The 17,215-nt window shown below is 53.2% G+C and overlaps 2 protein-coding genes across 2 annotated transcripts in view; both read left to right on the top strand.

The window, feature by feature from the left end:
• Nucleotides 1-8,211, top strand: part of THOP1 (thimet oligopeptidase 1) — a 34,135-nt gene extending 25,924 nt beyond the window's left edge. The window contains exons 7-14 of the mRNA XM_008590068.1: nucleotides 251-411; nucleotides 1,871-2,006; nucleotides 2,506-2,872; nucleotides 3,576-3,777; nucleotides 6,071-6,257; nucleotides 6,413-6,541; nucleotides 7,870-8,040; nucleotides 8,087-8,211. Of these exons, the coding sequence (XP_008588290.1) occupies nucleotides 251-411; nucleotides 1,871-2,006; nucleotides 2,506-2,872; nucleotides 3,576-3,777; nucleotides 6,071-6,257; nucleotides 6,413-6,541; nucleotides 7,870-8,040; nucleotides 8,087-8,211 (1,478 nt within the window). The remainder of the gene's footprint in view (nucleotides 1-250; nucleotides 412-1,870; nucleotides 2,007-2,505; nucleotides 2,873-3,575; nucleotides 3,778-6,070; nucleotides 6,258-6,412; nucleotides 6,542-7,869; nucleotides 8,041-8,086) is intronic.
• A 6,143-nt stretch (nucleotides 8,212-14,354) lies between these two features.
• The window catches only part of ZNF554 (zinc finger protein 554), an 18,071-nt gene continuing 15,210 nt past the window's right edge, over nucleotides 14,355-17,215 (top strand). Inside the window, 2 exon segments of the mRNA XM_008590067.1 lie at nucleotides 14,355-14,377; nucleotides 16,898-17,137. Coding sequence (XP_008588289.1) covers nucleotides 14,355-14,377; nucleotides 16,898-17,137 — 263 coding nt within the window.

Genomic DNA, 17,215 nt, shown 5'->3' with positions numbered 1-17,215 from the left:
GGGGTTGCTGGGGATGGAGGTTCCTGGAAGCCTGGCTGTCAGGGGGTTGAGCCCAGTTCAGCTTTCCCATCCCCAAGAGCATCCTGATGAGAATGGCCTTGATTTTCAAGGCGGGAGGGTCCCGCCGAGGCACCCTGGGGGTTCCTCGTAGGTTTTGAGGAGGAAAGTGAGCTAGCCAGAGTCACAGGGGTGGCCAGGCCTTCCTCGGCCCTTCCCCACTGCCTGATGGCCACCCTGACTGTCCCCGCAGGAGGGCTCCCTGAGGACTTCCTGAATTCGCTGGAGAAGACAGAGGATGACAAGCTGAAGGTCACCCTCAAGTACCCTCACTACTTCCCCCTGCTGAAGAAGTGCCACGTGCCCGAGACCAGAAGGAAGGTGGAGGAGGCCTTCAACTGCCGCTGCAAGGAGGTGAGACGGTGCCGCTGGGTCCACCCCACAGCCTGTGCCACCTGCTCGGTCCGCGGCTTTGCCCCAGCAGGGCCACCCGGTTGGGCACAGTGACCGGCAGAGGTCTCCTGCTGCACAGAGCAGGGCTCGGAGCCCTCTTCCCTGCGTCGTCCTTCCCTGCGGCTTTGTGTGCACCTGACCGTGCACACCTGGTTCTCCCTCTTCTTCAGCTGTGCCTCACACGCCCGAGCCTCACATATCGTCCTCACAGCAGTGAGGTAGTGGCCGGGCCTTCACGCTGTGGCCCGGCGCTGGTGTTTGTGTCCCCTCCCCTACCACATGGCCAGAGGCCTCACAAACGGAGGGTCTTGCACAGATGGGGCAGTGAGGGTGGGCCCTTGGCCTTCTTTGATGACTTCACACTGGTGCTCTTGGCTGACAAGCGGAGCCGTTGGCCTGAGGTCCGAGCTGCCCCCTGCCAGCCATGCAGGGGCACAAACAACCTGCAGCACGCGACATGGTAGAGGTGGGCTGTAAAATCCTGTGTTTCCAGTTCTTTGGACTGGAGGCTGGCCACATGGGTATTACGGTCACTTGGTCCCAGACGCCACCCCCACCCCCCCCCACTGCATAATTTAACGTGTGGCCCTAGAGCAGGTGGGCTGCCCCCTCACCAACGGCAAGTTGCTGGTTGCCCCCAGGATGAGTGACCTCTCATTGCTCAGGGGCCAAGGACTCAGGGGTGGGGAATGTCTTGCCTTCTACATGTTAGTGATGAATTCCTCTCTCTGCTGGGACTTGACCTCCCTGAAGCTCCTTGGAAAGTCTGCTGGGTGGGGGTCATTCTCACTGTTGAGCCTGCTGGAGCCCCGCAAGAGTCCTTGTCTCCAAATCTGTCCTGGTCCCCAGGCTTGAGTGGCAGAGCGAGGGGTGTGCCAAGTTCCGGGACCAAGGGGGATGTGGTGCGTTGCCTGGTGCCACTGGCCGCCGGCCCCATCCCCATCTGACTCACAGCTCTCCCCACAACTCCCCTTTTTGATTTGGTTTCCTGGGACCGGTCATGCTGAGGGCGTGTTCTGTTCTGACTGGGCTCTTTCTCCTTGTGAATGAGCTGGGTGGGCTTTATCTGGGCATCATCAGCCCTCAGCTTGGGTGGGTGGGCAGGCCGAGCCTCAGAGGGAGGTCTGCTTTTACCTCAGAGGTGGGTAGGGCCTGAGGCTGTGGCCAGACCCTGGACAATCACTTCCTGTTTTCAGCTCACACCTTTTCTGGCTCCCAAAACGAGTTGGGGCTTATGAAGACACGCGTGGAGTGACAGGCCAGAGCGCATAGGGGCCCAGGCTGGGAGAAGCAGGAGCAGGAAGGGCCAAGGAAGTGGCCAGGAGACCTGCGAGCCTGTGCCCTAGGATAGGAGGTCACTGGCCTGGGCAGTGGTGGGTGTGGCGCCCCTTGGCCAACCTCTGGTACATGTGTGTTGCAGGAGAACTGTGCCATCCTCAAGGAGCTGGTGACGCTACGGGCGCAGAAGTCCAGCCTGCTGGGATTCAGCACACACGCCGACTACGTCCTGGAGATGAACATGGCCAAGACCAGCCAGGCCGTGGCCACGTTCCTGGGTAGCCCCCTGCTTCCCTCAGCTTCTTCCCACCGTGGATCCCAGAGGGAGGGTTGTGGGGGCCACCGCCAGGCTGAGCCAGGCACCCAGGCTGTTCCTGACCTTGGTGTGGTGTCCCCTCCGAACCTCATTCTTTGCATCCGTGGAGCAGGAATTCTGACCTTTCCCTGATGCCCCCGTTCAGCCTGGGGGGACCTTAGGTAACAGTTAAGCACCTGGGCTCTGGAGTTGGGTGTGCAGTGGGCTCCCAGCCTTGCTGCCTCCACCCTGAGCTCTGGACAGCAGCTCCACGCTGAGCCATCTCCTCATCGGAAAAACAAGGATGATAGAGTCCCTCCTGTGGATGCTGGGAGGTGCCGTCCCATGCTGGCTGCCGCATTTGGCCCACACCAAGGCCTCCGTGTTGCTGGTGGTGAGCACCGGCCAGCTCAGGCCCTCCCTTCCCAGGCGCATGCGGAGCCTGCCCCACGAGCTGGCCCTGCCTCTCTGCCTTCCCGCAGACGAGCTGGCGCAGAAGCTGAAGCCTCTGGGCGAACAGGAGCGAGCCGTGATCCTGGAGCTGAAGAAGGCCGAGTGCGAGAAGCGGGGCCTGACCTTCGATGGGCACATCCACGCGTGGGACATGCGCTACTACATGAACCAGGTGGAGGAGATGCACTACCGCGTGGACCAGAACCTGCTCAAGGAGTACTTCCCCATGCAGGTGGTCACCCGGGGGCTGCTGGGCATCTACCAGGAGCTGCTGGGGCTCACCTTTGAGCTGGAAGAGGGCGCCACCGTGTGGCACGAGGACGTGAGGCTGTACGCGGTGCGGGACGCGGCCTCTGGGGAGGTGATCGGCAAGTTCTACCTGGACCTCTACCCGCGGTGGGTATGGGCAGTGCCTCACGCGGGGGCGGGGTGGGGGGCCCGTCTCTGAGCCCCAGCTCCCTGTCACCCACTCCATGGGGCCATGGTGATAGAAAACAAGAGGACCCGCATGGGACCTGCTGCGCCGTGGGAGCTGGTGCGTGACTTCACTCTTGCTCAGCCACCTGGGCAGGAGTGGCAGCTCTGGAGTCTGGGAGCTGTGGCCTGCTCTGTGTCTCCATGCTGGCCTGTGGCCGACGCCCCGGGAGGCTTGCCCAAGGAGTGGGGGCCGTGTGCACAGCACGGTGCTCCCTTGACCTCTGGACCAGGTGCTCCTCTAGGCTGGAGAAGGAGGCCTAGACCCCTTGCCTGTGGCCAGTAGCCCCGGTCATCCCAGATGGGCTGAGTGTCACAAAGTCAGGGAATGTCAGAACTGGGGACTGTCCTGGTATCCCAGTCCCCAGCAGGGCCTGACTCTTCCTCCCTCCCTCCCCAGGGAAGGGAAGTACGGGCACGCGGCCTGCTTTGGCCTGCAGCCTGGCTGCCTGCGGAAGGTGCTCCTCTAGGCTGGAGAAGGAGGCCTAGACCCCTTGCCTGTGGCCAGTAGCCCCGGTCATCCCAGATGGGCTGAGTGTCACAAAGTCAGGGAATGTCAGAACTGGGGACTGTCCTGGTATCCCAGTCCCCAGCAGGGCCTGACTCTTCCTCCCTCCCTCCCCAGGGAAGGGAAGTACGGGCACGCGGCCTGCTTTGGCCTGCAGCCTGGCTGCCTGCGGAAGGACGGCAGCCGCCAGATCGCCATTGCGGCCATGGTGGCCAACTTCACCAAGCCCAGCCCTGACGCCCCATCCCTGCTGCAACACGACGAGGTGGAGACCTACTTCCACGAGTTCGGGCATGTGATGCACCAGCTCTGCTCCCAGGTGGGTGCCAGGGGGCTGCAGTCAGGCTCCTCGGGTTCCGCTCTGCTCCCTGCTGGATTCTCATCTTACATTGCCACAGAGATGGTGTCACCCTCTTGTGTCAGTGTATTGGGGCTGCCGTAGTAAAGCACCACATGCTGGGCATCTGAGATCAAGGCATGGCAGGGCTGTTTCCTCCTGAGACCTCTCTCCTTGGCGTATCGACGACTTCTCTCACGTGGTCGTCCCTCTGTGTATGTCTGTGTCCTAATCTGCTCTGTATAAGGACACCAGTCCTATTGGATCAGGGCCCACCCTAGCGACCTCATTTTGCCTTAATTGTCTCTTCCTATGTCCTGTCTTCAAACACAGCCACATCCTGCAATCCTGGAGGTTAGGACTTCAGCGTATGGATTTGGGGGTGGGAGCCACACTTCAGCCCATAGAGCTGTTGGAGGAGGAAGAGGAAATGATCCGTGGTCTTGCCTAGAGCGTGCTTGGTGCAGAGAGGCCTAGCTCCCCGTTAGCTCAGAGCCAGGGCTGCAGGCCCCCACACAAGCCCCACTTGAGATCCAGTAAACACTGAGCCCAGGCGTGTCGGTCTGCCGTCCTCAGTGGATGTACGGAAGCTCAGAAAGTTCCAGGACTTCCCCAAATAGGCTTTCGGTGGCCAAGACAGGCCTCGCCCCGGGTTGTCTGGGCCCCCGGCCTTGTGTCCCTGCCCCTGCCTCCTGGCTGTGCCTGCATGATGTGACCTTGCCTCTCTCTGTCACATGCACAGGGCACCCTTTCCCCTGATAGCGAGAATGTTTTTGGAAGGGCTAAACAGAAGCACGCGGGAACTGGGTGCTTGCTGAGTTTTAGTAAACTTACCAAGTCGTGCAACCATCCCCCATCTAATTCCAGGACAGGTAGTCACCCAAAGAGAAGCCCCGTCCCCATCAGCAGCCACTCCCCATCTACTCATCCACGTTCTGTCTCTGTGGATTGGCCTGTTCTGGACATTTCCTATAAATGGAGTCACACACTGTGTGGCTTTTTGTGACTGGCGTCTGTCACGTGAGTGTGACGTGTTCAAGGTCCATCCACGTGGTAGTGTGTGTCAGAGCCTCGTTCCTTTTCCTAGCTGAGTAATGTTCTCCCACGTGAATATGCTACTTAACAGTGTCTTTTGATGGGCAGAAACTTTTAACTTGGATGAAATTCAACCTCGTAACTTTCATTTTTCTCAGCTTGTACTTTCTTTGTGTTCTGTCAAAAAAAACTGTTTCCTAATCCAAGGCACTAAAGACTTTGTCCCAGTTTTGGGGGCTAGAAGTTTACTGTTTTGGCTCTTCACCGTGGTTCGTCATGCATAGTGAGCTAAACATTGCCCGTGGCAGGAGGAAGGGCCGGGGCGGTCAGATCTTCCTGGAAGCAGGTCCGTCTGGCCTGTGTGAGGGCCAGGCCTGAGGCAGAAGGACCCAGGAGGGGCTATCACCAGTGAGACCATGATGAGGCCCGCCAAGCCAGGGGGGCAGATGCAGGTGGGGGGAAGATCATGGTGACTTGTTTGGAGAGTTGACAAGGGAGAGGAGGGGAGTCCAGGGTGTCTCCCAGTGTCTGGTTGGGTGCTCAGGTGGCAGGTGCTGCCATCGTGGGGGGAGTTTCAGTGGGAGATGCCTGTGGAGAAGACGGTGGTGATCACTGGGGCCCATCCTGGTGTCCAGGAGGCGCTTGTGTCTGGCTTTGCACAGTGGGGGTCCTGTTGGTGTCAATGAAGACCAGGGAGCAGCCCTTGGGGCAGCCCAGGGAGGGCATGGGAGATGCCTGTGGAGAAGACGGTGGTGATCACTGGGGCCCATCCTGGTGTCCAGGAGGCACTTGTGTCTGGCTTTGCACAGTGGGGGTCCTGTTGGTGTCAATGAAGACCAGGGAGCAGCCCTTGGGGCAGCCCAGGGAGGGCAGGGTCCATGGAGACGACAGGAAATTGGCCGCCAGGACTGTTGAGAGCCTTTCCGGAAGGCTCTTAGCAGTCTGTTCATCTGTCCCTTTGGGGCGCAGAGCTCTCGAGAGCTGGCTCCGTGGCTAGGGGAGGAACGTGAGGGGTCAGCATGGATGGTGCCTGTGGCTGGCGTTCTCAGGTGTGTCCTGGGCTGGGACAGGTCGGCCAGCAGCAGCTTGGGGGCCTTGTCAGTCCCCATCATTTTTCAGGCTTCATAGTCTGGCAGAGGGTGGCCCAAGTACCTTGAGTTAGCACCCAGGCCAGGCCAGGCCAATGGGACCAGGCCGAGCAGGCCCGGGCATCCCCAGACTCTGCCCTGTCCCCATGCAGGCCGAGTTCGCCATGTTCAGTGGGACCCATGTGGAGCGGGACTTCGTGGAGGCACCTTCGCAGATGCTGGAGAACTGGGTGTGGGAGAAGGAGCCGCTGCTGAGGATGTCCCAGCACTACAGCACAGGCAGCCCCATGCCCCAGGAGCTGCTGGAGAAGCTCATCAGGTCCCGGCAGGCCAACACAGGTGTGGCCCGTCCCTGTGGCTCTCGAGCCTCTGTTGCCCAGGCTGCGCTCAGCGAGGGCCTGGCATATGCCCTCAGGGGCATCAGGACAGGTGGGCTGGAGCAGGCTTGGGCGGTCACAGAGGCTGGCCTCCCATCTCTCCCTCCTCCTGCCTAGGACTCTTCAACCTGCGCCAAATTGTGCTCGCCAAGGTGGACCAGGCCTTGCACACACAGACAGATGCAGACCCGGCCGAGGAGTATGCCCGGCTCTGCCAGGAGATCCTGGGGGTCCCAGCCACACCAGGTAGTCTCCTGTGAGCCAGGCCTCCTGAGACTGCAGGGCCATTGCCTTGGGAGCTCAAAGGGAGTTGAGCAGTTTGCAGGCTGAGGCTGAGACCTCGGGAGTGGCAGGGCCCCCCACCCTCTGACCCTGGGCTCCCTGCCAAGCATCACCATGGTTTGATTTAGGGAAGCCTTCCCCTATAACAGGGGTTCTTGCCAGGGGTTGTCATAACTGGCAGGGGGGGATGCTCCTGTCATGGAGTGGGTGGAGGCCAAGGACACTGCTCAGCACCTGCAGCGTCCAGGACGGCCCCACCATGGAGGAGGATCCAGCCCCTGTGTCCACAATGCTGAGGGGGCATTAGATGTCTCCCTCGTACCCTCTCCTGTCACTGCAGTGTGGGGTGGCTCCAGGCAGCTGGCCCCCATGTGAGCAGGGACATCTCTGCCTCAGCAACCACAGGCAGCTTCTCAGGTTATATTTCCCAAGTGCAGGAGCCACTGCTGGGGGAGCCACAAAACGTGCCTGGGGCTTCTCGGAGTGTCCCCGCAGGCAGGGTGGCCTTGGCTGAGAAGCTGGCTGAAGGGGAAAGGGGGAGTGGGGTCCCAGGCCTCCAAGGAAGGTGGGCATTCTCTTAAGCCTTTACTTTAGAGAACAGATGAATGAAGCTAGTTTTTTCTTGATCTAAAAGCGTAACGTATGCTTTGTGAAAAGCCTGGAAAAATGCAGGAAAGACTAGTAGTTTCAGATCCTGAAGATAACAAGTTGATGACATTGTGATGTACACCCTTTATTTGTGTGTTTAAGGAAAAATGCAGGAAAGACTAGTAGTTTCAGATCCTGAAGATAACAAGTTGATGACATTGTGGTGTACACCCTTTATTTGTGTGTTTAAGTGTGTGTGTGTGTGTGTATACACGTGTGTGTTGATATATACATATGTAGAGATAATTGTGACTTTAATGTATGTCGTGTTTTATTGGCTTAGTATTCATAAACATTTAAAAAATCTTTCAAAAAGTATTTTAGTGCGTAATACTCCATCACGTAGGTGTGCCTTGGTTTACACATGCAGTCTTCTAACATGGCACGTTTCTTCCTGGCAGCCAACACTGTCATTAGAAACCCTTTTGACCTTCCACACATGGTGGACAAAGATGTGTGCTCTTGGCAGAGCTGCCGGCCCTGCTTTCTAGAAGTGTTGGGCCTGCCCCTGCTCACTGTAAGCCTTGAGCCTTCTTCCCTGTTCCAGGCCGGAGTCTCTGCCGAGGCTGCTTTGATGTCCTCACTCCTGGGAGGGTGGAGCGGCTGGCGGGGGCGAAGCCTGAGCCTCGCCTGTGTCTGTCCAGGGACTAATATGCCTGCGACCTTCGGCCACCTGGCGGGAGGCTATGACGCGCAGTACTACGGCTATCTGTGGAGCGAGGTGTACTCCATGGACATGTTCCACACGCGCTTCAAGCAGGAGCACAAGCCTGGGCCAGTCGGGACGTGGGCTTTGGGGCCTGCTTTGCACCCGGGTACACACCTGGCTCAGCCTTCTGCACCTGTTTCCGTGACTTTTAGCCTCTGAGCACAAGAGGGTGCGTTTTCTCTTGGCAGAGCTGGTAGCCATGCCATGTGACCAGGAGGGTTATGCCAAGAAGGTGGAAATGGATACCAAGATTCACAGCAGTGTCCCTCATGCTTAAAATACCTGGGCTCAAAAAAGAAAGAACAAAACAGATTACACCAGGGCTTCCATCTGGGCACCTTCTGATCAACAGAGGCGGAGCCCTCACCCTGGACGCAGGCAGATGGCGAGGCTGGTGGCTCTCCTAGCCTTTCCAGCTCTGAGCCTGCAGATGGCCTCTGCCCTGTCCTGTGCAGAATCCAGATGTGTCAGAGCACCCCTGGCTGTGCCCTGGGCAGTTGGGGTGGGCGGGGGTCACAGGCCTCAGGCAGATGGCCCACCTGTCCACGTGCCCTTGTCCACCCCAACCCTCACATGAGTCACCAGGCTTTGACGCTCAGCTTGGATACTTATGTGCAGGCGCTCTGGCAGCCCTTTGCCCCCCGGCCTCTGTTTCCTGTTCTTCTGGGGATACCAAGGGACTCAGGCACAGATTCTCGGCTGGGAACCCCGTGCTCCATGGAGAATTCTCCTCAGATCCCCGAGAAGGCAGCAGGGACGTTACCGAGACCTGGAACAGCAGGCAGAGGGACCTGGCTGGTGTGTGTCAACCAGAACAGCCACCAGGACCTCTAACTGTTGGTTCCTGAGGCTGAGCTGAAGGCTCGGGTCGCAGGGACATGGCCCCTTGCTGGGAGCTGTCAGCCACGGCCTCAGCGGCCCTGCCTCCCCTCACACTGTTCGGAGGTGTCTCTCAGGAACTCTGTCGCAAGCCCTTCCAGGGTTCTACCAGCAGTCTCCAGACAGCCTGGTGTTGGGATCCCCTGCATGTCTGCGTTGTCATCCACCTCCCCAGCCCCATGGAAAGAAGGAGAAATACTAATTAAAACATATATATTGGAGCTTGTATGTTGTGCAACCTTCGTAACGTTTCTCTATAAACTCGTTGGGTTTTAATGAATGAAACCTGAATGCAAAGGGGTTTTTCCATGCGTCGCCTGTCCCAGCCAGGGGGGCCACCTCCAGGTGGCTTGGGCTGCTGGCTCCTTGTCCCTGCCAACCCCACCCCAGGTTTTGTGCCATAACTCAGTTTTGATCCCTCAGGAAGTATTTCTCGAGCTCCAGTATGTTCAGGACAACTGAGAAGACCTTCTGGGTACTGGTGGGGTGGCCTCCAGCAGCCTCACGTGTCTCACCCCTAACCGGGACACCAGTGGGGCCTTGTAGGACTGACCAGTGGCAGGTGTGCCCGCAGATGGGGCATCTCAGGATCAGAGCCAGCGTCCATGCCTCACCCCGCAACGCCGGCTGAAGGCTGTGGCCTGTGCGAAACCTATTGAAGAGGCCTTTCTCTCTAGTTTGGGGAATAAAGTTGGTTCATGAAACTCAAGTTCAGTTCAGATATTGATGGACAGTGGGTTGTGCCCTGGGCCGGGAGGCAGGAGGCCTGGGTTCAAGGCTCAGTGATAGACGGTTGGGTAGAGGCACCCAGGGGCAGGGGGCTCCAGCCTGGGCTGGGGGTCAGGTGGTAGGGTAGGTGACTCCCTGGGAGACTGAGCTCACCCTGGGCCTGCCCAGAGCATGGCCCTTCCAGGTCGTGGCAGGCCAGTGTGACGCTCTTGTCTTCACACCTGGAACTTCCTGCAGGCACCCCCTCTTGCCCTGTTCTCAGCCCACGAGGCCGGTGGTGCAGGCCACCTCACTGGCCACCAGTCACCACTGGTCCCTGGATGGACTGATGACCATTCTGGATCATCTGGATCAGTGCTGTTGGGCCTGTGACTGTTGTTGATACCATTAGCAAAAAGAATTTTTTCCTCCTGAACCTGAAACTGGGAGGCTATAGGGTACTGAGCACATGGGGCTGCTTGGAGTGAAGCCGGCTGACAGACACACAGGACCCCAGAGCTGGGACAGAGCCTGCCGACAACACCATCTGAGCACCTGCGTCCCAGCCCGCATGGAGGCTGGTCCTGTCCCTGCACCCTGCAGTTAGGTGAGCCAACAAATTCCCTTGTTTTGCTCAAGCCAGTTTGAGTGGCATTTTGTCACTTGTACCCAAAAGACTTCTGCCCTTCATGTCCCTGCTGACACCACCTGACATATCCAATGCTGGAGCTGGACTTGTCAGAACAGACCACCCTGTGGGAGCTCCAAGGCCTGGCTGCTGCTCTCCCAGGGCCCTGCCCCTTGGGTTGGGGATGTTGAGGTCATTGGGACTGAGGTGTACTGGGGTGCTGGGGGGTGCTGCATTGGTTCTGAGCCGAGGCACAGACCAGAGGTCTACTGGCTTCTTGTCTCTGCCCTCCCGTCTGTGCAACCTTACCACACCCCACAGTGACTAAGTCTGGGAGGGACGCTGCCGTCATCTGCTCCCCTCGTCAGGGGAAGTAGGTCAGCAGAGGGGAGTTGCCCAGGACCGCACAGTGAGGCAGGATGGGGGCTGGACCCTGCCCCAGGCTCCTGATGCCCCAGCCAGACGCATTGAAGAATCTCCGAACAATTACCAGGTCAGGAAGGGGGTAAGTTTCTATATATATATTTTTTTCCTTTTTGTCTTTTATACTGACCGGTAATGGGATTGCAACCCTCGGTGTTGCGCCCGCACCGCGCTTAGCCAGTGAGCGGGGACCGGTCTCCACATGGGATGCGAACCCTCGGCGGGAGCGCCGCCATGCTCCCAAGCGCGCACTCTCCAGTGCGCCACTGGGCCGGCCCAAAGTTTCTATATTTTTAACAACTTTACTAAGGAGGTAAAGTTGCCATAAAATAAACTACACATATTTAATGCCCAGTAGTCTCCTACTTATCCTCAGGGGATACGTTTCAGGGCCCCCAGTGGATGCCTGCAACAGTGGATAATATCAACCCTATATGTACTGTTTTTTCCTGTACATACACACCCATGACAAAGTTCAACGCAGAAATTAGGCACAGTAAGATCAACAGCAACAACAAACAGTAGGACATTCAAATATACAGTCATGTGTCACTTAACGATGGGATGTGTTCTCAGAAATGCGTCGTTAGGGGATTCTGTCATTGTGCAAACATCATAAAGTGCACATACACAAGCTACATGGCACTGCCTCCTACACACCTAGGCTGTGCGGAATAGTCATTCAATCTTAGGGGACCACTGTCGCGTATGTGGTCCGCTGTTGACAGAAACCATGACTCTGCAGCCGTGACTACTATAGTAAGAGTCAGTGAATGTGGTCTTTCTCTCTCTCTCAGAATGTCCTCTCGTGCTGTACTCACTCTTCCTGTGACGTGTTGACCTGATAACTGAGATGGCTACCAAGTGACTGACAGACGGGGAGCACGTCCAGCGTGGATCCGCTGGACAAGTGTGACTGACAGCCGGGGCAGGACGGAGTGGGATGCTGTGAGACTTCCTCACACGACTGAGAGTCGCGTGCAACTTAAAACTTCTGAGTTGTTTATTTCTGAGATTTTCCATTTAATACTTTCAGACTGCAGTGTACCGTGGGTAACCAACCAGGGACAGTGAAACTGCAGATCAGGGCGGGCTACTGGATACAACTTGCTAACTTTGGACATATGTATACACTCATGAACGCGCCATCCCTGCTCCCACCCCGCTCGTCGCCCTCACTATGCAACCACTGGTCTGCTTTCTGTCACTATAGATTCATTTCCATTTCTAAAGTTTTGTATAAATGGAATCATACAGGAGGCACTCTTTATTTATTTTGTTGTTGTTGTTGTTTCCGCCTGGTTTCTGTCACTGAGAATAATTATTGTGAGATCCATGTATGTGGATCCTTTTTACTGGTCAGTCGTACTCCATTATACGGATGGACACTTGTTCATCCATTCACCGCCCCTACGGTTCGCCTTGGATTGGTTCTAGTTTTGGGCTGTTAGGAATAAAGGCTGCCGTGGACATTTGTGTACAAGTCTTTGTGCAAACATACGCGTTCATATTTCTTGGGTAAATGCCTACAAGTAGGTTTAAGCCGTTCGAATAAGTGTGAAGTGGCGTTTCGTCGTGGGTTCAGTTTGCATTGCCCTAGTGGCTAATGATCTCCAGTGTCTTCTCACATGCTATGTGCCGTCCGTGTAACTTCTTTGGTGAAGTGTCCCTTCAAATCTCTTCCCCCTTTCTATATACCAGCAGTAAGCATTGGAAAAGGAAATATTTACATGTTTAAAAGATACCATTTATAATAACATCAAATACCTAGGAACGGGTCTAACAGAAGATGTGGCATTCCTCTACGCTGACAACGGAGATATTGTTGAGGGACACTAAAGAAGACCTGTGAGTGGAAGGATAGAACACATTCCCCAGATGGAATCGGAGGCTTTGTGCGATGTTCGTTCTTCCCCACGTGGGTATATAGATTCAATTCAATCCCAGTTAAAATCCCAGCAGTCTTTTATCTTTGGCAGAAACTGACTAGATGATTCGAAAATTTATATCAAAATGTGAAGAGCCAAGGACAGCCAAGGCAGTCTCGAAGAAGAGCAATGCATTTGGAGGACACACACTCTGAGATATCGAGACTTATCACAAAGCTACAGGAATTCAGAAAGTGTGATATACTGGGCTGGCCCGTGGCTCACTCGGGAGAGTGTGGTGCTGATAACACCAAGGCCACGGGTTCGGATCCCATATAGGGATGGCCGGTTCGCTCACTGGCTGAGCGTGGTGCTGACAACACCAAGTCAAGGGTTAAGATCCCCTTACCGGTCATCTTTTTTTTAAAAAAAAAAAAAAAAGAAAGTGTGATATCTGGCGTAAGGATGCACAAGTTGACTAAAAAATGGAATCGAAGAGAAAGCCCAGAAACAAACGCACACAGGTAAGACCCCTCGATTAACACCAAAGGTGCCACTGCAAATCCATGGAGAAGGCTCGCCTTTTCAGCAAATAGAGCCACATATGGAAAGTATGGAACCTCCATCCCTGCCTCACACCAGACACAAAATTAATTTGAGGTGCATTATAAACCTAAATGTGAATGGTCGAACACCAAACATTTTTAGAAAAAAATGTAGGGGAATATCTTCAAGACCTTGGCAGTTGGCAAAGCCTGTGTATGCCCTTTGTTGTCCATGATTTGGGCTAAAAAGAACGACTTAAGATGAAATAAGAATGTTGCACATGATTGTTGGGGAACAGGCTGGAGACTGAAGGGCTGGAGGAGAGACATGGAGGGTAACTGTTTCCTTTGCTCCACGCCCTCCTGGCTGGGGACTGGCCATGGTAGTCCCCACTCCAGCCTCAGCATGAGCTGAGTCCCAGGAATCCCACCAACCCCTCCCCACACTCGTTTTTGCTGGGGGTTGATTGCCTCTTGTGGATTTCTCTTAATCCGATCACACCCTTTCTCTAACTCAAAAAGGTCATTCTATGAATGGCAGGATGTATCCTAAAGGCATGTTTTGGAAAGACAAATGGGAGTCTGGAACATTCTGTAGTGCCAGGAAGGAATGACATGGTCAGAAAATGATGGAGGACATATTGAAAGGATTCAGCAGGTAATTGGAAGGAGATCTCCATGGCCAAATCTGGAAAATATAAGCTGTAAACCAAATAATGACAATAATGTGTTATAACCCATAGAATAAAATAAATATTCCTGATTTCCATGCTGATATAAGTAACTTACATCAGCCCATACTGATATAAATAATGGAATCATCAACTAAACGAGAGGAAAGGAACAGCTCTTCCTACAGTAGAATTCCAGTTAATCAATGCAGAAGGGAAGATGGCGAGAGAAGGTTACCATAGGCACATGGCACAGTCGTCCCTGCTGCAGGAGAGGCTCACTGGTGATGCTACCTGAGCGGGCGAAGGTACGGTGACTGACAGGATGTCCACGTAGACTCAAGGTAGCTCCGCACAGGATAATGAGAAAACAGAAAGGGGAAAACAGGAACTTTACCTTGGAAAAACCCGGCAGGCACCACCGTCACCAACGGATCGAGATTCCACTAACAGTGTTAAAATATGCTGATATCATGTGCCTTCCGATACAGTGAACTGAGTAGGGCACATCGTTTCTTGGGTATTTTTTGCAAAAATACATAATCTTGATACGACCTCTGAGAAAATATCAGATAGACCCAAACTGAGAGACATTCTACAAAATAACTAACCAGTCAATCCTCTCAAATGTCTCAAAAGGTCCTGAAAAACCCAGACAGACTGAGGAACTGTCCCAGATTGGAGGGTGCTTGGGAGACATGAAAGCTGAATGTGATATTGGGTGAGTTTGTGAAGAGTCGGTGTTGCTTCTGCTTCTAATGCTCAGTAGGGGTCGCCACTGAAGCTACCTGGCCCTGGAGTTTTCCTTGGGGAGAAGTTTTTACTTCAATTTCTTTAATAGACATAGGGCTATTTAGATGATCTATTTCTTTTGAGGGAATTTTGGCAATTTGTTTTTTTCAAGGAATTTTCTGTACCAGCCACCAAAAAAACAAACAAAAAAAAAGAATCTGTTCATTTTATAAGTTGTCAATTGTATTGATTGTCATAAAGTTGTTCATAATATTCCCTTGTTTTTTCTTATTTTTTATTTTTTTAATGTGTGCAGAATCCTCTCTCATTCCTGATCTTTTTCTGCCGCGTCTCTCTCTCTCTCTCTCTCTCTCTCTCTCTCCTTAATTAGTCTGTGTAGAGGTTTGTCAATTTTATCGATCTGAAATAATCAGATTTTAGTTTAATTGATTTTCTCTATTGTTTCCCTGTTCTCTGTTGATTTCCACTTTGGTCTTTATTATTTCCTTCCCTTTTCTCACCTGGGATTTCTTTTTCTAGTTCCTGCAGGTGAAAGCTGAGGTCATTGATCTGAGCCCTTCTTTCCTAATATAGGGGTTTAATGGCCCAGGGGAGTGGCCTGAAACCCGACCGCAGGGAAACTCTCTCACTTTGATAGTAAAGCAGCCACTTCTGCTTCCTTTAGTACTGTCAGCAGGGGGTGTCTTTTCCTTTCTTTTCACATTTACCTCTTCAGTCTTTATATTTAAAGTGCATTTGTGGCCAGAATAAACTTGGGTCTTCCTTTTTTATCTGACACTCTCCGACTTTTATTTGAGGATGTTATACCACTAACATTTCTTGTGATTCTTCATCTGGTTAAGTTTGAGTTTATCATCTCTCTGTTCACTCTGTTTTACCCCTTTCCTTCTTTTTCTACCTTCCTTTAGAGTAGCCAAGTTTGTTTATGATTCCATTTTATCTTCTGTGGACTTTCCATATGAGTCTTTGTTTTGCTATTTGGTTTGTTAGCGACTTTAGGGTTTGCGGCATAGATCTAGCCTGTTACAGTCTATGCTCAGGTGACATTATAGCACTCCCCACACAGTATAAGAAACCTACAATAGTATCCTTCTGTGTCTCCCCTCCCGGCCTCTATGCTATTGTCTTGCCTTTTATTTTTACATTTGTTATAACCCCCTTAACATGCTGCTATCATTTTTTATCAAGCTGACTGCCAGTCAGTTCAGTCCTGAAGGTGGAATCTGGGCAGCCCAGCACATGATCCGTGTCGTGGACTAAGACAGGAGACATTGGATTGAACAAGTTGGGTTGGAACATTGTCCAACACATCACGTCTAATACCGAGTTATGCTTGGGCCACATGTTATACAGTTTCTGCCACCGCTAGAGCCTTCTGCCTGTTGTTCAGCCCATTTAACCAAAGCCACTTGAAGACTAGCTCCCCAAGCTAGGCTTGAAACAAGTAGGATGGAACTCCAGAGGAAGGATCCCAATCCATTTGCCTGGGCACCTGTTGAACACATGACAGTCACATTCATAACGTTTATAATTATAGATCACATAAAACACCATCTCAAGTGCCCAGAGACCAGCAGTGGACGTCAAATTGTAATGGAGGAAGCATTGTCAACCTCTCTGCATTACTCTCGGATTCCATTTCCTCTCTAATAGAAAACACGCTGAGGAGAGTTTGAGCCACCACAGACCCAGCATTACACAGCAAGGAAAAGGGCGCTAGGGAGAGAAATAAATAAATAGTATTGAGGCACAGAGAGAACACATATAATGGTTTGGCACAACAATAATATTAATATTAATATATATAATTTATATAATTAGGTACTTTATTAATAAATTGTTACATTATATTATACTATATATAACATGTTTATTTATCTTTATATTATTTATTATATTATTATACTATATTATATTATAATATTTATATGAGGATACTTCAAAAAGTTTGTGGAAAAATAGAATTGAAAGATGATACAAAAAAAAAAAGATAATAGGGAGGTTTCCATGAACTTTTTGACACACCCTCACATTTATATACTCATTGCATATTTTATATTTATATCATACTATACTATATTAAGAACATATTATTAGGTTATTATATTATTGTAGTAGTTTTGTCATGTTAACATTATTAATAACATCAACATATTGTTACTAATAAATATTGAAACAATAATTTTTATAAGTATGTAATTTATTGCATATTTATATACATTGTGAGGAAATAATATTTTTTTTCTGCTTTTTGGCGGGGGCCGGTACGCGGATCTGAGCCTAATTATTACTCTTCCAGTGGTAAATCTTTATTCAGGCCTCGTGCTAACCCTGTGACTCGAGTTTCTCACCTGCTTTCCATCGCAAACCCTGGAGCTGGGCTCCACCGCTGCACCCGTCTGGCAGCCGCGGCCCGGGGAGGCGTGGACCAGCCGCGAGTCGCTGCGGATCAGCTGCGAGGCTGACAGCTACGCGGCTGCGGTCGCAGCAAGTGCAGGGACTGTCCCCAGCGAGCCAGCCCTGCGAAGACACCGCCCGGACGCAGGGGGCGCTGCGGCCCAGCTCACTGCCCCGGAGCCGCGGGGAGCCCCGCGCCGCGGAGCCTGCTGGGACGTGTGGTTCGCGGCGCGCAGGCGCAGTACCGGGAGTCGAGGGGGGCGGTGGCCCGGGGCGTCCCCGCAGCGCGCCGGGGTGACCGTGGGTCCGAGCGCCGAGGGACCGCGCAGCCGTAAGTGGCCGGCGGCCCGGCCCTGGTCCTCGGGGGGGAGGGGGGGTTGGGGGCGCCCCGGGGGTGGGGGGGGGGGGG

This window comes from Galeopterus variegatus, unplaced genomic scaffold (genome assembly GCF_000696425.1).
Source record: "Galeopterus variegatus unplaced genomic scaffold, G_variegatus-3.0.2 Scaffold5830, whole genome shotgun sequence".
NCBI classification, from domain to species: domain Eukaryota; kingdom Metazoa; phylum Chordata; class Mammalia; order Dermoptera; family Cynocephalidae; genus Galeopterus; species Galeopterus variegatus.
Note: the sequence above shows the minus strand (reverse complement) of the source record. Positions and strands in the feature narration are given on the sequence as shown.